Genomic DNA, 20,102 nt, shown 5'->3' with positions numbered 1-20,102 from the left:
AGGTCGGTCACGGGCAGACTTCATGCCGCAGGACACAGCAGGCAGGAAAGGCCTGGGGTCCATCTGCCGGTGTACTGTTTAGGAGGTCGGGACCCACAGGGGAAACTGTCTGGCAGCTGTGGGAAGTGGGGGCCTGGAAGTAAGAGCAGTGAGAGTTGTGGCAGGAACCATCGCCATTTGGGCGGCATCAGGAAGCCTGCCAGAAGGGAGCACAGGACACCCTGGGGGAGGTGGGTTACCAGACACCAGACCTGGGCACCAGCACGAGACAGGTGCCCACATACAGACCTGTAAAAGAGGAGAACGGGGACTCGGGATTAGGTCACCAGGTGACGTAGGAGCTGGATACATGGTCGGGAGCAGAGCAGGCAGATGAATGCGCATGTGGGGTGGGCCCTCCCTGGTGGGCCCTCCTGCGAGCCAGTGGGGGAAGGGCAGGGGGGCACTCCAGGCACACTTCACCCACGTGGTCAGCCCATGACACAGAGATGGGGCTGAGTGCGGAATACAATGCCACCAGTTCAACATCACCCTGTGTTGACTATGATCCCTCCCAGCGCCGCTCTGGTGTCAGGAGACTAGGGGGTCCGTCCAGTGCACTCTTGAGCACCTGCCACCAGCTGGCCACCATAGCTGTCTGCCCGAATGTAGCTTCCTCAGGGAGTGCTCCCTGACCGTCCAGCCTGAGGAGGCCAGGCGCCCTCCTCTTTGTCACCCAACTCTGTCACTCTCTTCACAGTGACAATCATAGGTGGGGATTTGCACACGGAGCCCTTTGTGCAAGGAGCTTGGTTAGCACCAGTCCCTCTGGCATGCACCCTTTGTGGAAGCAGTGACATTTTCTCTTGCCCACTGCATTTAGTGCCCAGGATGTCCACACAGTGTGTATTGAATGACGAAGCTGTTAGTTACCTCAGGAAAGTCTCTCTACCCCAAATCCAGCCTTTGTCTATGAGGTCACCATCCTGAAAACGCCCTTAATTGTGTGTGGCTAGAAAGATGGGTAAGTTAGCAATGTGATCGGGACTATTGTATAGTTTTTAATTGTAGAAAGTGTACAGCAGCCTGGAAATACTTACGTTAAATGAAAGGAGGACTCAGTCATTTAAAGAAGTTTCTCAGTCTCAGCACGGTCAACATTTTAGACCAGAAACAACTGTTCCTTGTTGTGTGGGGGCTGTTGTGTGCGGTGTAGGATGTCCCGCAGCATTGCTGGCTCCGACCAGGAGGTACCAGCAGCGCCCCCTCCTCACCGGTGTCTGTCCCCACACATTGCCCTCTGGGGGGCAAAATAGCCCCTGTTGGGAACCCCCAACCTGTTTGTTGTGAAATTGGAATCACACACACAGACACACGTGCACACACACACACACACACACACACACACACACAGAACAGTTAGTGCCCACTGAGAGGAGAATTGCTGGTGAAGTAGAGGTGGCTCTAATATCATGCAGATAATAAATCTGAGAAGTAATATATAGAAGGGAAATGAAGGAAGTCCACAGAAATGTTGGTAATAGTCGCCTTTTGGATGCTGCCAGCAGCGGTTGGTCACAACAAGCGTTTTCATCACCATTTTCTGAAATGTTTCAACAGATGGAAAAGAAGAAGCAAGAGAACAAAATGAGAAGAGACCAGTTGAATGACCAGTACTTGGAACTGTTAGAAAAACAGAGGCTATACTTCAAGACTGTGAAAGAGTTCAAGGAGGTAAGAGGAAGGTTGGGCAGGGCCTGGAAGGCAGCAGCGGGGAAGGGGCATTGAGAACGAATTCTCCACCCCACGAATTGTGAGATCGTGATCTGAGCCCAAATCAAGAGCCAGATGCTTAACCAGCAGAGTCACCTAGGCAACCCTCCTTCCTCTTTTGTCTTGTTTTTTTTTTTTTTTAATGTAACTTTTGGGAGCTACAACCCATAAAGATTTTGAAATCTTTCATACTTTCCGTAAGTGTTCTTCCAGCTCCTACCAGGCTCCTGTCAGACCTGGTCCCTGTGTCACAGAGCTTATGTCGTGGTTGGGGAGACAGATAACAAGCTAGGAAACAGAAGCCCTAGAAAACAAGTAATAACATATAAGAAGTGATTTCACCTTTTGCCCGGGGGTTGGAGGCCCTGCTGGAGATGGTGCAGTCAGGGAAGGTCTCTCTCAGATGCAGACTTGGCCATGGGCAGAGCAGCAGTGAGACCTGAGGCTGGGCAGCGTGGCAGAGTGACCGGGTGGTGAGGTGCTCTGGGTAGGAGCCCCAGTGGTTAGCAGGGTTGGAAGGGCTAGTGAGCCAGCAGGCAGGGATCAAACAGGATCTAGCAGAGATTTTTTTTTTCCCTTGAATGCAAATAAGTCACAAGGAGAAAAGGCCCAGGGTAGAAAAATTAAATTTCAAATGTTGCTTGGACACACCAGCACTACCCCTTTGACAGTAGAAACAAAAAGCAGATGAATTAGGGGGATAAGTATAAGCTATCAAAATAAAAGCAAAATGGAAAAGCTCGGGGCTAAGGGCTCCGAAGGAAACCTCCAAAGGAAACAGTTCCTTCACGTGCGTTAAGCATCAAGGTTTGTATCCGGCCTCACCAGGCGCAGGGACTCACACGCCAGAGAGCAAGGGAGGGGCTCTCCAAGCTGGCCGAGACTCCTGACCGTGTCCTCGCCCATGCCTGTTTCCCTCAGTCCAAAGCAAGTTGGAAAGATACAGGGGAAGGAGAATATAAATGTTCTTCAGACAGCGAAATATATTTTATTTAAAGGACTTAACTTTGGGGGAGAAAAATAGCATACGTTCTTATTTTTTGACATTGAAACTGATAGTATGTACTTTTTTTTTTAATATTTTACTTGGCAAACCTTTAAAATTAACAATCGCATGCCAGTGTGACCACATCTCAACCTTTTCCACAAGTTCCTCTGAGGTAACTTGGCCCCTCTTGGGGCCCCCACAGGTTGAGGGGAGGCTGGCTGCTCCCCAGTTCCCCCAGCTCCCCCCATCCCTTCAGCCAGGCTAATTCTGCTGGGACACAGTTCAGTACTGGGCAGGCCGCAGATTTTCATTCCAGGGCGGTGTCTTCCAGAACCCTCTCTGCTCTGCTCTCTTGCCCTCTCCCCAGCCTGCCTGGCCTTCTCCTCCCGGGCTCTAAACTTCCCCCGTGTCCTGGTGTCTGGCTCCCATCACCCGCGTCCTGACCCCCAGCCTCCTCCTCCAGTACCGGGACGTCTGGCCATCTCCCAACACCCACCGGCCTGCATGCCCCAGCAGGGTCAAGTTCACTACTAGCAGGTCTGCCAGGGGACAGCACGTGCTCTGAAATCAGTTTAATTGCCATATTACACTAATTAACTCTGTCCCTCAACCACAGTCTCTCTAAGGTCACCAAACCAGCGCTGAGGAATGCACAGTAGGACAGAAACAGAAGCAAGGAGGCGTTTTCCCTTTTCTTCTAGAAAGAAATGCCTGAGGGGCCTTTCTGTATTTGCTTTGAACAGACAGACAGTGTCTTTCTGTAGTTTCTCAAAAGGCCTCCAGCAGCTCGCATGAAACCTAATCAGGGCTCACACTCCAGGTGACAGCTAGGGGAGTTCTGGCACCGGATGAGCGCCACATGTGACACACGGAATTACCCTGCTGGGGACGCGGCACAGGGGCGTGTGGATGCTTCGGAATCATTTTTGCCTCGTATAGAAGTTGAAGTGGGTGACAACTGAATGAATTTAGTCACTGTTTTGTTGTTTTATCTTTTTTGTTATGGAAATTTCCAAAAAATATGCAGAAGTAGAGAAAGTAATTTAATAATAAATAATATGACTGTCTGCCTGTTCTTGTTCCATGCTCCCCCCCCCCCCCCCACACACACACACACTTTGTTTTTGGCTGGAGGTTTTCTCCCCAAGCAAGTCTCAATAACTCATTTTAAAAAGAAACCTTAGTTCTCTAGTACAACAAATGTCACTCAACATCGTTCTCTTCCCATCCTCCCCCCCAGGAAAAAGTAACTGCCTCCCCCTTCTAGAAACACGTGTTCAAAAAATCAGACTTTGCCTCTGCCAGAATCATTCAGCCTTGCTCTAGGCGCAGAGCCCACCTCAGAGGAGAAAAATAAGTACCTCCAGGTGAACTGGCACTTTGTAAAAACAGGGTCACTGCAGACATGAGCCATGACCCTGCCAGGGAGAACAAAGGGCCTCCAGAGAGCTGGGAGCACATAGACAGGCCCAGAGACATAGAAACATTGACTTTGGGGTTCTTGGATGCAAGGGGTTCAAGGGTGAAAGAATTTCTTCCCCATCAGGGGAATCCCCAGGAAGCTTGACTCCTGGAGGTCTGACCTCACTCTCAGGCCTCCGCCCTCCAGCTTGTGTCTCCGGGCCATGCCCACTACCATGTGCACTTTTCAGTTTCAACAGGGTGCCTGGTGGCCTGGCCGAGGAAGGAGGGGGGTGGAGGTATCAAAGATATCCTGAGCTATCAAGGCCAGCGGGGACAAGGCAGAGGGAGGATGCATAGTGAGAAGCTTTGGGACGTGTTTAAGGAAGGGGACACAAAGCTATGCAGAGGTGACCCTGCACCACTGGACGTCCGACTCCACACACACGGGCTGGCACCAGTAACCTGCCTCGGTCATCTCCCTCAGTACGTGCAGTAATGGACTTCATACAGCTCAATTTTAAAAGGGGAGGGGCCCCTCGATGCGGTTCTCTCACTCTGTCTTCTGTGAGTTTCTTTCTTAAAGCCAAGGAATGTCTTGACCTTCACTGTTGTCAGAGTAAGAACTGTGCTGTGTCCCGCTTGCTGTGTGAGCTAGGTCATTCCTTCCTGCTGGCTTTGAGGGCCTGGCCCGTCCTTATCATAGTGGTCCAAGATTGGAACAGGAGTGTCCGCTTTCTGCTGCTGTCCCCTTGTGCCTTTCAGTGGCTTCATAAAGTCTTTTGCAGTGACTGTGCCTAATCCTCATCCAGTTCTCCGACTGACAGCCCAGAAACCAAGTGTCAATGTAGTTATTCTGGCACTGAGTCAGGTGACCGTCTCCAGGAACTCCTGTCACGCTGGTGGCAGCGTGCAAGGGAGCCGGTTTAGTCGGTCCGTGGGTCCTGTCCTGGGAATGGGGGAAAGATAGTAAGACCGCCAGGCTCACACGGGCGCTCATGTCGTCACCACGCCTCCACATGCTGTCTCTCTGCTTCCTTTCCAGGAGGGCCGCAAGAATGAGGTGCTGCTGTCCAAGGTGAAGGCCAAGGCCTCCTGAAAGCTCCCAGACATCATCGTATGTCACTGATTTTTTTTTTTTGCTAATGCCATGTATCAACTACAGGATGGTGAAACGGTTCTGAACACTACAGTAGAGAGATGCAGGTGTAGCCGCCTCAGCACCCGGGGGTTTCCTGCCTCCCATTTGCTTCCATTTCGTCTCTCTGTTGTCGATGGAATCAGACAGTGTGACCCTGATGGCTTGGATCGTGCCCGTCGTCCTATGAAGAGACGTGGGTAGTTTTGTTCTGTGTCCCTTCAACTTTTATTTCTCCAGTAACATTGCACATATGAAGGTACCTGTATTTGTACGGACTCCCTGAATAAAAAGGAATTCATTTGTTCAGCAAATATTAATTGAGCAAGCAGTGAGAAGTAAGCCCAGAGGGAAACGGAGTATAAAACACAGGCCCTGCAGCTCAGGCACGTGGAGCAGTAGTAGCCCACTTGGCCCCAGAGCTTGGGCGCCTGAGGTTTTTGTTTTGTTTTGTTTTTAGTAAACTAAGGCTTTTAGCTGAATGACCAGCCCGTGTGAGTGCTGGGCTTGAAGGCCCTTCACTTACCTTGTGCCTTTTGTTTCTGGCTCTCCCGGATGCCAGCCGCCAGTCCTGACGGTGTGGTGCGAGGAGAGCTCAGTGGCCGCCGTTGGTTCGGTTCTCACGCGGCACTCGAGTTTACTTCACCAAAAATTGAGAACAGGGGCCTCATATTGAGGATGCCTACATAAGAACAACACCTTATCATACCCTACTTCTCTTTCGAGTCCTGGCCAGATGGGGCTAGTCTTGTGCACCCTCCTCATGAGGAGCACATGACCCTGGACAGGTCATGGGCTCAGCGCAGAGACAAGCCGCAGACACACAGTTCCCTGCGGCCCAGGGCAGCACGTGCAAGACCCCAGAGGGCACTAGATGAGGAAGAGCAGTGAGTGTGCAGAGGTCCAGGAGACTCCATGGAGGAAGCAGGACGTGGGCTAGGAAGGAACGGAGAGTTGCACATTAACTGGTAGACAAAGGTAGGGGAGCCAATTTGGATCAAGTAGGACTGTAATTAGAAACACGAGCGGGTGCAGGGAGAGCCCACGGGTGTTTGTTGGGTAAGGAGGGGCTGGGCCTGTCTCTGCAGGAAAGGCAGGCTGGGACCAGCGTTTGGGGGACCTTGAAAGAAGGCTGAGCTGTGGACTTGACCCTCTGAAAACGAGCTCCTCCTGCCCCGGCCGCCAGGCGCCTGGCAGCCCCGCCATGTTCAGTTGACAGGGTGCGGTGTGTGCTTCCTTCGGCCTAAACCTTGCACACGTGCTAGGCAGCAGGTTTGGACCGGCAGACGAAGAGCTCACGTGTGTCCATAGACAGGGCACTCGGTGCATTCACAGGAACGCCATGTTCAGTGTTAATTCCCTAATGTGTGGTGTGGACAGACTTAAAACCTCTCACGCCGGATTAGCAGGGACCGTTGGTTTCCGCGCCGAGGCCTCGAGGCCTGTGGGGTGCAGACAGCCGCTCCTGGAGCTGAGCCAGGAGCAGTGGGATGCAAGCAGGCGCTGCCGTGCACCAGGGGTGCTCTCTTTGGGCCCCACCCATCGCCCTCCGGCTGCTCCCTCAGTCTCAGCCATCCGCAGACTGATTTTTGCGAGGGCTCTGTGAAGCTGAAGCAAGTGACACAGTGAGAAAGCAGGTGGCTCTCTGAGGACAGAGGAGAGAGAGCAGTTCGCACATGTTTCAGGTTCAGGGAAACATCTGTGTTTTCTTGTTGAGAAGCTTGTAGACCCATCGCTGACAACGTTTTGATCAGTTATGAGATGATTTGTGCAAAGGTGGCAAGGAGGAGGAGTGGGTTATAATCTGGGGCCCCGTCGCCCGCCTCCCTGCTGTCGGAGAACGTGTGGCATGACCAATCCAAAGCAACTAATAAATAACCCTTGTTAAAAGTGAGGGCATGTATTGGGCTGTGCTTCCAAAGAGTTTCATCTGATTTGGTGTTGGTATAGGGAGGTGTCAGAATATCTCTTTTCCCCCCTTTAAATTCTACAAGACCAAATACAGGCTGGTTCCTATCCCCTGGACACGTCATGGGTTAGACCCCAGGAGCCAGTCTTGAGAACTCCGTGTTTGCCTGAGGTGGCACACAAAATGACACTGTCTTTGTGAGTAACTAGGACACTTAAGTGTGCCTTACAGGCAGGCCTTATAAGCTCAAGTGATGCCCCCTTCATTTCAGAAGTCACTCAGGAGAGTTCCTCCTAGGACATCTTGTGTGCCCAGGGTACGGCTGGGTATTCGGCTAACTCCACAGACTATTCTGAAGTTTAAAAAGAAGAAGAAGAAGAAGGAGCAGGGATGCATCCTTAAGTTACATTTATGAAATGAGGAATGAGGTTTCCCCAGGAAGCATTTAGTTGTCCCTGTTCAGCCAGAGAAGTGAGCTTGCTAACCCGGCAGCCTACCCGGGGCTGGCCGCCCAGTGCCCTGGCTTTCTCCACCAGCCTCTGGGTCGGGGGCGTCTCTCCCCCACATGCCCTCATGGAGTGCATGGGGCTGCCTCGGTTTAACCCCAAACCAGAGCTGCTGAGCAGTATGCACTAGAGGACCACAACGCATCTGTGACGCATCTGGCAGACATTGCTCTTATCCTTGGCCTAGATTCCGTCTCTGGGGTCAGCTAACTACACTTAGCGGGAGGTGCCCAAGGTTAGAGGATGCTGCCAAAATCCCACAGCAGGGTCTGTTTCCTTTTTCAACAGAGAGGGCAAATTTTAAGTTTCTCAGGGCTAAGTTCTTAATAGTGTCTGATGTGTGGTCGTAACTGGGTTCTGGTCCATGGCCCGTATCCTGTGGGTAGCCAGGTCCTGCCAGTGTCTCCTGAGTCTGGCCGCAGGCCGGAAGGCAGAGGGGCAGGTACAAAGAGCAGGCCCTTCTCAGGCCGAGGAAGCTCTCAGGACCTCCTGAAAAGCAGGAGCAGGGGATGGGGAAGGCCTCGGGCAGCCCTCTACTACCTCACAAAGCACAAAGTGACCTCAGGCTGAGCATTGAATGCCCCGATCACATCTGTGGTGACCAGAGCAGACCTGCCAGAAAAGGCACTCTGGACAACAAGCAGTGGCCCATAAACCTCTGCTGCTTCGACTCCCATCATTTGGACGTGGCCTTGCCTGCCCCTCTATGCGGCCTCCTGGCCATCAGCGTACCAGGGAGGGAGACATTCTAGCAACAAGCTTTCATTGGCACTTTCACGGAGCCTGAGAGGCAGAGAGGTGGCTTGAATATGCTTTGAGGAGGAACCTTAAGGAAGCACTTGGTGATGTACTTGTGGCTGGTGCTGGATTCGAGGCACGGCAGTACGGAAGAGCCCAGCACGGTGAGGTGCCCACCGTCTGTCTGCGTGGCTGGGCATGGGTCGGGGGTGCCCTGTGTGAGACGTCTCCAGAGCCCCCCGAGCCTTGTCTTAGTCCTTCCCCCCAAGTCCAGAGCATTTCTTCTCAAACACGTGGCAGCAGGCCAAAAACACGATGTAAAAAATCATGTCATCATGGTCCCCACTCTTCTCATGAGAAATGTACAGAAGTGTTGGGGGGAACTGGTCCGTGGCCTGTTTGATGGTGTGGGGAATGCTCTGGGTTTTCCACGTCAGCCTTACGTCAGTTCCTCACAGGCGCCGAGCCCATACCTGCACGGGGCCGTCGTCCTTGCTGTTACCTCTGCCTGGACCGCCATCCACCTGAGGTCGCGGGCAGTGGCCTTGCCTGAGAGCCAGTCCTCTGCAGACCCACTCAGCGTGGGCCTGCGGCCCTGACCCCACTCTGCCCCTTCCTCTGCCAGCTGCCTTTCTGGCACTGTCTGATCGCTTAGTCCTTTGCCAAGCCTGTTGCCTGCCCACGCCACCCGCCCAGAGTAGAAGAGCAATGGAAACAGACCTTGCAGTCTTGCCGGAACCTGGCTCCGTGAAGGGCCAGGAAATCCTAGTCGGATAAAATAGCTTCTCTGAATTGCATCTTTGCATCCCTGTATTAGCAGAGTTCAGACTGGAAGGTTCACCTGATTTATGCTAGTTTGAATACAGGGAGACCATTTTATTCAGCAGCTTGAGAGGATCTCTCTCAGAGTGTTTGTCCTCATCAAGCCTCGAAGCCTGGGATGACAGGGGGGTCAGAGGTTTCAAACCTGTCCAAGGAATTGCCTTTCACATGGGGAAAACCCATACGGCGGGGGCCTGGGGAGGAGGGGATAAAGGGAACATAGTGATTTGAGAGAAAAAATCAGATCATACGTAGGCTTGTCTCACGGTATGTCATGAACCTAAAGTAACTTGACTGAAGTGACTCAGCTGCGGGAAGCCACAAAGTGGGGCGTGGCGCCGGGATGCTGTGTTGGCAGAAGCAGGAGCCGCACAGTGTCTGGGGAGGGCAGCTGACGAGATCTATGGCAGGTGCAGGTGCAGGTGCACACACTCTTTGAGCCAGCAGTGCTGCGTTCAGGAATGTTTCCTGGTACAAGGGTTTTGACTGCAGCATTGTTTGTAATGGCAAAAAGTTGGAAGCAACTACTACCATAGGGCAATGGTTAAATCAAGTGTGGTGAATCCACACAGTGGGGCATTCGGTTTATAGGAACCGAGTTGCTCTCTGTGTACTGCTGTGGCATGATCCCTAAGGTGTACGGCCAGGTGGGGGAGAGAGGCTCTTGGTGTACTAGTGTTTGTTTTTAAAAAGAGGAGGATGGAGAAAAACGTGTGTCGATAGGTGTGTACATGTGCACGCACACATGTATCACGCGTACCTGCTCGCCTGCGCCTCGAGTGTCTCTGGGAGGGTGCACAGGGACCTGTGAGCCTTGCTTGCCTCTGAGGAGAGGGGTGGGGATTACTTGTCACTGTATACCTTTTGTACCTTTTGAATTTTATACCATGTACATGTATTATCTATTCAAAAAATAAAGTTTTTAAATTTTAATTTGGTTTCATTTTCTACAAAATAAAAACATAACAGAAGATCCATGTTTGGTAAATCTGCCCTCCTTAGCAATTTAAAGCCTTAGCCCAAAGTGATGAGTCTCTCATGGTCTTGGGTCTTGGAGAAAATAGGGAAGCAAAGAGGGGAGCGATCGTCTTATAGGACAGCTTTGGGGAGATGGAGCCTTGAGGATGGCATGCGTTGGGTGGTGGTGAGGGGACAGGGACCAGGGAAACGGGGCCGTGACGTGGCTGCACCCTGGGACAGACCAGGGCTGCTGGAGGATTGCTGCTCTCTCATGAGGGTCATAGCACAGCCCCGTTGCTCTGGCTTTTGGGGTGTAGTTGATGGAGATGGAACCTCTGAGTAATGTGTGCCTGTCCCACATGGAGACCTGCCTCCTGGAACACCCCCCCCCTCTCCTTTCTGGAAGAGCTGAATTTGTCCAGCCCTGAGGCAGCCATGTGTCCAGCCCCAGAAGAGGACTCATGACAGCCATTCTCAAACCAATCCATATCTGTTGGCCAAGGGTTTGTTTGTGATGGGCCTTCAACCCCATTTGGGCCCCATCATGGTTAGGGTGGAGTCTCCTGCTGGTGATCAGTGCAAGACGCATTCGGAGAGCTTGTGTTCTTCCAAGCTGTTGGTGAAGGACAAGGTGTTGGAGCAGCCTTAGCCATTCTGAGTCCGTGAGAAGAGAGAGCCCCACACACTGAGCTTGGCAGATGGAAAACAACAGGCTCCCTGAAGGCATGGCAAGCCTCTGAACCAACCTGGGGACCCCGTGCCTCCATGTTTTGGGTTCCACGAAAATAATAATTCCCTGACTACTCATTCATTCAACCAACAAATATTTGAGCTTCGACTGGGGTCAGGCCCTGGGCCTGCAGCAGTGGACAGAGCAGACACCGAACTTAACGACACTCTGGTGGGGGGTGGGCGCAGGCACACAAGGAAGGTGAACCATGAAGCCGTGTTGCATTGTGGCTTCGCCATGCTGACAACAGCAAAAGGATGGGCAGTGTCTGGCATGGGGGCGGTGGCTGCAATTTTATGAGTAGTTAAGGACTCCCTTTCCATTCTTTACTGGGAACTACCTGGTTTTTCCTTGTAGAAACTTCACCAGAGCGCCAGTTAATTTGCTGGCTCCTGGAGATGTCTCACCTGGCCAGGGCCTGCCTACTGTCAACTGCCTGGTTCCATTGGGCTTACCATAAATGTCACCAGAGCGTCTGCTTATGAAATGCCTCCTGTCCCTAATTGCCTGTTTCATTTGACTCTTAGCCACCCTAATTTTCTTTTAATTCTATAAACTGCACATTATTTTACATGCTTCTGTTTTATCTTTGTCACATGTACATTAGGAGTTGGTTCTGTGGTTTCAACACTATGGGTAGCTTCACTGCTCTGCGTTAATTTAACATTGGTATCTTTTAAAGATGTTTCCAAATTCTCAGCTTAACTCAGGTAAGAAAATACGTCTTGCATTTTTCAGATTTGTGGGCTGTTGTGTTTCAGAAGTTTGAATCACTAGTGTTTTAATGATCAAAAAGTCCCGTCTCGAAAAAACTTGCTCAGGGGCGTCTAGGTGGCTCAGTCGCTTGAGCGTGCCACTTCGGCTCAGGTCATGATCTCACAGCTTGTGAGTTTGAGCTTCACGTCAGGTTCTGTGCTGACAGCTTTGAGCCTGGAGCCTGCTTCAGATTCTGTGTCTCCCTCTCTCTGTGCCTCCCCTGCTTGTGCTGTGTCACTCTTTGTCTCTCAAAAAAATGAATAAATGTAAAACAAATTTTTAGAAAAAACATCCTCAGTTGTATGTCTCTTCTTTAGGATATTAGTTTTCTAGCATTATATGAATATACACTGACTCACGACCAGCAAGGGAGGGGGCCACAGGGATACCTGTGTGAGGGAGATGCGGGCAGAGGGAGTCGTGGGTGGGGAGGATTCCAGGGAGGAGCGGCCCCGAGGGGGACCTGCATGGAGAACCGTTGGAGGGTGTGGAGATTTGAGCAAGGGCAGACACGGGGAACCAAGTTCAACAGCAGGGAGCCAGACGGGCTGACTGGTAATCCAGATGAAAACACACCAGACACAGAAGTATTATGAGACGATGCCTACCCTTTCTTTCACTACACTGATTTTTCATGTTCTCCCTTTTTCACGTATGGAGAACTGAATTACTGGTTTCCATTCCTCACTCCCCCAAAGCACACATCCTAGTCATGGGGTCCTGGTGGGTGGAAGGCTCTTCCCCAGCCCTTGCCCTTGGGCTTTTTGCCTCTGTGGACTTGAGCAAAGGTTTGGAAGTGTTCTGGTGTCGTTGGGCTTGCCCACTTGTATACTTTTTATATTTTTGAGAGAGAGAGTGCGCACAAGCAGGAGAGGTAAAGCGGGGGGAGAATGAGAGTGAGAGAGAGAGAGAGAGAGAGAGAGAGAGAGAGGGAGAATTCCAAGCAGACTCCACACTCGGCACAGAGCCCAACACAAGGCTTGATCTCACAACCATGAGATCACGACCTGAGCCGAAATCAAACAGTCAGACACTCAACTGACTGAGGCACCCAGGCCCCACATGGACATGTCTCTTGAGAATCACATACCCTGCTGGCCCAGGGAGGTTGAGGGACACACGGAACGGACTTAGACCCAAACAAACTGCCGCTTGAAGCTGAGCCCAGAAGAGCCCATCCTGGATCAGTGAGATCCTAGCCGACTCAGAGACCCCTCAGGCAAGAATTAAAGGTTTGTTGCCATATACCACCCCGATTTTGTTGTCACTGTGCACACTTAGAACATAGCTGAGACAGCCACCAAAGTGATTTCATGATAGGTTGTGGCCTAAAGTTCAAAAGACACTTCTCTGTACCACCCAGCGTTGGTGTAGGGGGACCAGGTCAGGGGCCAGAAGAGCAGGCTTTTAGGGGCGGTACCCACACGCGACATAAGAGGCTCATGGAGGAGAGCAATCACGAGCAGAATCCACACTCCTTCCAGACATGCCTGAAATAGCATGGAGGCCATGTTAAAGGGGAGAAAGGCAGCATACTTTATCCACTATATATATGACTGCATTATAAAATAAAACAACTAGTTTCATCACAGTCTTCCTACAAGCTTGGAGCTTTGTGAAACTGGATTCAGACACAAAGACACTGCAGTGATACCTTAATCAGCAAGTGAATCCCGACAGAGAAGAGACTAATTCCTCTTGCATCCCCTTACCCGTGTCTTAGTCATGTTCCTCAGGCAGATTTGAGGCAGACAAGAAACATGCCTATTAAAGAAGTTCCTGGAATGTTCCTTATAAATCAGGCACTTTGCCAATAGACTTATTTCTGATACTCTTATTAAAAGGAAGTAAGTGCATCCTTACATAAAGTCAGTCATCAACTGATGTGCTTCAGAAATCTAAGCACTTTGTCATTACGGTGAGAGGTCAGGGAAGGCCTCACTAACAAGAAAAGCTTCCAAGTCTGAAAGGTCCAACGTAAGTTGCCACCAAATTAGCAAACAACCTCCGTGTCCGAAGGGCTCCGCATACATCACTCCTTCTGCCTGGGAAGCTCCCATCGTGCTACACGAAGTCAAAGCCCAGGCCAACTGAACACAATCATAAAGCATCCTACCCAGGAGTAAGAGTAAACCTAACAGTCCACAAGTGCCCCCTCCCCCAGCTAGAACGAGCGGGGCAGATCCACCACAGCAGGGGCAGGTCTCACACTGCAAAACGCAAGCCCACATGGGAACATGGCGTCCGGGCAGACTTCCGGTGGGTTCCCTTCACTGCCTCAGGCTGGGATGCAGGCAGACTGGCGCCCAAACACCACCAGGTCTGCCAGGTGTTCATGTGTGATCAGAAGCAGGCTACTTCCCATCTCGGAACGTGGTTAAATGGGAACAATACCTACCTTGAGGGGAGACGGAGGATTAAACAAGCATTTGTACATAAAACCTAGTACCACAACAACACATGGTGGATGCTCGAGAAGTAGTCCTCTTCAAATGTACTCCTGATTGTGTGTTTTATGAAGAGAGAGACAGGGGAGAAGGGCTTCACGCCACCTAGTGTGTTTGAGCCCAGAGGGGAAAATTCCCAGTAGCTGCAAACTTCAGCTCCAGCCCGTAAAACACAACCATGTGACACTCCTTTCTTCCCTGCCTTGGTTCCCAGAGGGTTTGAGATGGCTTGTAGGAAGTGGACAGAATATGAAAGTAAGGTACAAACAGAACAGAAAACACTAGGCCAGAGAAACCCTAACTAGCACTGGAACCATTAGACACACACTGCATAAATGGACTGGACAGAACCGTCAGACACAGATCTGTAGGTTGCCAGTTCCTACAGAGTCCAAAGTTAGGCCAGCACCTTGGTTCTGTTCTTCTTCCTGATCAAGGGGAAAATGGAGACAGTCCATTAAAAGTCCTCATTATCATAAAAAAAAAATGTCTTCACAAAGAGGGGAGCAGATGTCTTTACATTTTTATGTGAAATGCATTGACAGGTTTCATAAGGTTATTTCTTGAGGAGCGCCTGGGTGCCTCGGTCAGTTAAGCATCTGACTCTTGATTTCAGCTCAGGTCATGATCTCACCGTTTGTGAGTTCAAGCCCCACATCAGGCTCCATGCTGTTAGCGCGGATTGGGATTCTTTCTGTCCCTCTCTCTGTCCCTCCCCTTCTTGCTCCATGGAGCCTGCTTGGGATTCTTTCTGTCCCTCTCTCTGCCCCTCCCCTTTTTGCTCTGTCTCTCTCCCAATATAAGTATATAAACTTCTAAAAAATTAAAAAGGACTACTTCTTGAAGCATCTTCCAAAATAACTCCAAAAGGCTGCCACAATGAGCCATGCATGGCACTTTTGTGACGTGCCACCCACAGGAGCACAGACTCTTCCCAGACTCCCTTTAGAACCCCTCTCCTCAACAGGGCTGACATGGAGCAAAGCTGAGGCTGTGGATCATCTGAGGTCATACAGGTCCCCTACCGTAAGAACACAAAGTTCGGTGAACAGGTTGTTTCTAACTCATTCAATGACAAGATCTGATCTGACTCAGTGTGAGCTCTTTTTAGCCTTTTCTCACAGTGTAAATATTCAGATATTTCACTGCACAGTTTGAGTAGACACTGCTGCCCCCTCCCCAGGTGGGGTGTTACCTAATTTATGCAATATACGCCATACTGCCTTCCTAACACTTAAAAAAAATTCAAAATTCCAAAGCCCATCTGGTCCCAAAGATTTTGGAAAAGGCACTGTGGACTTGTATTCTCTGATAAACCCCAAAGTGCCAAATCGCAAAGAATGTCTATGTACCTCAGACATCCAGTGAGCCAACGGTGGAATGGCCTGTTTTGTGTAAATTGAAAAACATAATCAGTAGGCAGCCAATCCTTCTCCAAAATCAGATGGACTGTGGCCAGCATGACTTGGTCCAGGTTTCCCCCTCATCCAGGCCCTTGGACGCCTCCATTCCTGGGCCACATTTGGTATTTTGGGGAGGGGCAAGATTCATTATGGAAGTTTGGGGATTGGTGTATCTTACTTCGTTCTACAGTAGGCATCCCCGTTTCAAAGGTATACGTGAGTGTGTGTGTGTGTGTGTGTGTGTGTGTGTGTGTGAGATCAATCACACATAGGAATGATTCTGAGCCTAGAAATGAATGCTTCAAAAGTATTTTAATTACACGTACAAATCTATATGGTGAAGAAGTGGGAACATTTCTCACACCTGTGCTCCCTTGTACAAAAGCAGAGAAAGGGCCCCACCAGGGTCCCCAACACTGGCCACATGGCATTATCACCTGGGGAGATTTAAAAAAGCACTCCTGCCAGGGTCTCACCACCCCACCCCACCCCCGAGATGCCAATTTAATTGGCCCAAGGAACAATCTAAGCACCCAGCAGTGTCTCCCACAGATGAAAAAGATAATCATCTGGAGAAATCAGGAATATAAATTTCCAGCCCTCTGCTCTGAAAGTCTCATTCCATAGATATGGGCTGCACGGGACATAGTTTTTAAAAACCAAAATTCAGATTATTCCCATCTCCCAAATTGGGAGACACCGCCTTGGAGGTTGGGGGAAGAAAAGTTGAACAGGGTGGAATTAGGGTCGGGGAAGGGCTGTTTCACCAAGGAGAGAGTCTCCTGAGTTGACCCCCAAACAGGCCACAGGGGCTCTGGGCTGGGGGCCCCTCCTGGAGGAACAGGGTAGTACCCAAAGGAAAGGCAGGTCAACTTGGCCTCTTTTTTCAGTTTCAGGCCGTCAGCGGTAACTGCTCAGTGAACAGACGTGCCGCAATCGGTTGGCAATGTCTGCCACACACGGTTGGTGGGGGGGCAGGGTGGAGGGCAAGGCCACAGGCTGGCCAGGCATCCGCTGTCTTTCTAGAGCGCCCCTCCTGCCCTAGCCCATCGGTGTGGCTCTCACACAACAAGACTCCGCTGTGGGGGGTCAGAGGGCAATGCAGGGGTGCTGCCCACAGCCCCCGCCTGCCAGTCCCTCCGGGCCCTGCGTTTATCTCTGCTTGCTGAAGAGGCTCTTGAAGGCGTTGTTGTAGTTCTTGTTAAATGCCGTGTAGATGAGGGGGTTGAAGAAGGAATTGGAGTAGCCAAGCCACAGGAATATGCTCTTCCAGATGGGGGACGGGCTGCAGGCGCAGAGGGGACCGATGAGCTCCGCCAGGAAGAAGGGGGTCCAGCACAGCACAAACACACCGATGAGAATGCCCACCATCACGGCTGCCCGCTTCTCCTTCTGCTCCCGCCACGAGTCCCCACTCATCTGAAAGGCCACCACCGGGCGACGCGTGGTGAACACCATCTCGGCCTCGGGAAGGGCCTCTTTCACCTTGGGACAAAGGAAATGTGCAATTAACACATAAGACCCCAACAGTGGATGACAAGCAACGTGGGGTCGCCAGCACCTCCCCCCACGCAGCCTCACTCAAGTTGCAGGTATCCAAAATCCATCAAAAATGCTGGGTGAAAGGTTCCTGAAACTGTAGGTTAAAATAAGCCCCGAGGGCTCTTCCAGGGGTGAGCGGGGCGGGCCCCACAATGTCAATGTGATATAAAAGGAGAGGGAGGCAGTTAGGAGCAGGAGCCTAGTGTCAGACTGTGGCTTGAGTCCCAGCCCCGCGGGCCATGTGTGAAGCTGGGTGGCCGAAGTCCTTTCTGCCGTAAGGACCCCCTGGAGGTGAACTGGGAATGTGTGGATGCAGCATTCACTACCCCGTGGAGTGGGTTGGGGGCAGGGACTAGGACCCCAAAGGCAACAGGCCCTGACCCAGGCCAGGCACGAAGTTCACAGCTGGGGAGAGCCTGCAAACCTCAACCTTGCAAGAAATTATACAACCCTGTGCTACATGGATTCAACTTAGATTTGGGGTAGATCTGTACCCCCTAGCTTTGGGGGCACCTGGGTGGTCCAGTCAGGTGAGTGTCCAACTCTTTGTTTCAGCTCAGGTCCTGATCTCCCAGGTCGTGGATTCAAGCCCCGCATCAGGCTCTGCACTAACAGTGGGGAGCCTGCTTGGGATTTCTCTCCACCTCTCTCTCTCTCTGCCCCTCCAGCTTGGTCTCTCTCTCTCTCTCAAAAAAAAATAAACATTTAAAAAATTTAATTTAACAAAAGACAGCTGTAAACACCTTTGAGGTAATAATTCTCTACTCCTTAAGCAACCCCCAGCACAGTGTCCACCTTGTCACCCTGTCACCCACATCCTTTGGCTAACTCCTATTTACCCCTCAGGTCTCAGCTTAGAGGCCAGCAACCATCTCAGTGTGTGCCCTTCTGGCCCTCAACCCTCAATCACATTCTCCTCTTCCACAGCGATCTGTGTGACTGTGGCTATTGTGTCTGCCCCACTGCCACCAACACCCCAGTCCGAGCGGAAGGACGGCAGGGACTGTGTCTTCCCAGTACCACCTGCCTGGCGACAGCAGCCAGTACCTGACAGGTGCTCGGGAAACAGCGGCTGCACTAACGATCGGCCATGACAACAGAACGTCCTCACCTGCGTCACCCTTCCTCCCCGGATGCTGCCCGCCATGGCCTGAGATGCTGGGGCCCCCGGGGCAGGAGGCTCCCAGGTTGCATCTACTTAGGCACCGCAGGACACATGTGACCTCGGAGCACAGTCCGGGGCCCGCAGCCCACTCTCTGTCTGTTCTCACTGGGTTCGGATGGCCAAAGCCCAGTGGAGAGGAGCCCCCGGGCGACCTGACCCATGTGAACCTGCGACTGCACCCTGGGAACCGCCTGCAAATTCCGTGTCTTCTGCTTCTTCCCCCACCATCTCCAGCTCCTTTCATTGGAAAATCGCTACGTCATGAAAAGATATCATGAAGACGTAGACAGAGAAGAGTCCTCCCCTTGGTCAGCCACGCCTGGCTTGCTGTCGCCACTTAGAGAGAGACAATGACAAGGCAAGTGATGCCAGCACGGGAACAAAGAGCATTCCCCTCCTCCCTGCCCTGTGCCCCTGTGGAGGCCAGCCAGAGCCCCTCTGAGGAGCCTTTCTGAAACTTGCCAGGCCCCCCATAGCTAGGTATGAACCCCAGGTCCCCATTCCTCTTTAGAAGGGACAGTACTGACCGACTGACACCCTCGTTGTGGACCATCCTCAAGTCACCAGACAAGTGTGAGTCACAAAACATGCCATCCTGAAGCCACCTCGTGGGTGTCTAATAGTCTACTGGGGAGGGACTAATGTTATCCGGGCAGGAGCAGAAGTGGAAGGTCATGTGTTTGCTCCTCTCCCAACGCACTCTGTAATGGGCACTTTCTAGCCACTTCTCTGCTGACCTAAATGGCCTCCCAAGCACTTGAGTCCCTCCTCTGGGTCAGGCAAATTCCACATCTTTGTGATGCTGTTGAGGGAATGAAATGGAGTGAATTCAGTTCAAAGGGCTCTTGGGGGAAGAGAAACAGACAAGGCAAGTTCACTGATCAAGGAGGTTTAAGAAACCAGGCCTCCAGCCCAGTGGCACGTAGTAGGAGGCACGTCTGTCCCACCACGGCATCTGTTTGCTAGAAGCCTGCGTGCGTAGCTTTCCACCTGAGCCTGCTACACCCTGCACAGAGCGAGAGGCGGGAGGACCCTGAATCTTTCCAGAAACAGCTTCAGAGAAACTGAGTCAACCCGGGATGATCCTGGTTTGCGAGGGGACTGGCTAGCTTGGCTTTTCTCGTTTGAAATGTAATATCTGAAAGGCGCTAAGGACAATTCTAGAGAAGCGACTGTAAGACACTGTGCTAAAGGCTTGTAATGGATGACTTTCATGCATTCGCACGTCAGACTTGAGAGGTATTCATTATTAATATTACTTCCATTCTGGAGGTGAGAAAACACTCTGGGAAGGTACATACCTTGTCCAAGGTCACCCAGGTGCTTCTTATAAGAGCTGGAAGTCAAACTTGAGTATCTGGACCCGGAGACCAGGCTCTTAATCCCTCTATGTTGTTCTGAATGTTCAGTAAAGGCGACTGCTCTGAACAGGTCCCGACAGACCCCCATCTCAAGGATATTTTTGCCTTGACATTTTTTTCAGAACAAACATGAATGGCTTTCTGGCAATTTCTCTAGCCACCAGCTCTGGGGCCACCCCTGAGCTTCCCCATCTCTCTTCTTTAGTCTTCCCTCTCCTCAGCCTCCTCACTGCAATTTCTCTCTACACGCCTGTCTGAAAATTGACCATCTGGGCTCTCTCAGAGGCCTCTGATCCCTGGTTAGAAATCTGCTAACGTGCAGACAAGAACACGGGCTGGTGAAAGCATACAGCCAGTGGAACCCGAACCTGCTGGGTCCTGCGGTAAAAGGAAAGGTGCTCTCACAACACAGAAGTTTGGGGACATCGAGTGCCATGGCGAAGGCCACACAATCAGGGCAAAGCAGAGCCAAAGTGCCTATCTC

General features: G+C 51.5%; 2 protein-coding genes across 6 annotated transcripts in view; one reads left to right on the top strand and one right to left on the bottom strand.

Annotated features, from left to right (window-relative positions):
• The window catches only part of CCDC93 (coiled-coil domain containing 93), an 85,849-nt gene extending 75,662 nt beyond the window's left edge, over positions 1-10,187 (top strand). For 2 of the 5 annotated variants that reach the window (XM_029934690.1, XM_029934689.1), the window contains exons 23-25: positions 1,600-1,713; positions 5,187-5,219; positions 5,307-10,187. In XM_029934690.1, coding sequence (XP_029790550.1) covers positions 1,600-1,713; positions 5,187-5,219; positions 5,307-5,483 — 324 coding nt within the window. In that variant the 3' untranslated portion in view covers positions 5,484-10,187. Of the gene's footprint in view, positions 1-1,599; positions 1,714-3,356; positions 3,717-5,186 lie in introns of those variants that run through there. The other 3 variants (XM_029934692.1, XM_029934691.1, XM_029934693.1) reach the window with 2 other exon arrangements.
• Positions 10,188-16,423: 6,236 nt separating this feature from the next.
• The window catches only part of LOC115286539 (5-hydroxytryptamine receptor 5B), a 10,647-nt gene continuing 6,968 nt past the window's right edge, over positions 16,424-20,102 (bottom strand). Inside the window, exon 2 of the mRNA XM_029933018.1 lies at positions 16,424-17,035. Coding sequence (XP_029788878.1) covers positions 16,703-17,035 — 333 coding nt within the window. The 3' untranslated portion in view covers positions 16,424-16,702. The remainder of the gene's footprint in view (positions 17,036-20,102) is intronic.

This window comes from Suricata suricatta, chromosome 3 (assembly GCF_006229205.1).
Source record: "Suricata suricatta isolate VVHF042 chromosome 3, meerkat_22Aug2017_6uvM2_HiC, whole genome shotgun sequence".
Taxonomy (NCBI): Eukaryota; Metazoa; Chordata; class Mammalia; order Carnivora; family Herpestidae; genus Suricata; species Suricata suricatta.
The sequence above is the reverse complement of the archived record's forward strand: the minus strand, read 5'-3'. Positions and strand labels throughout refer to the sequence as shown.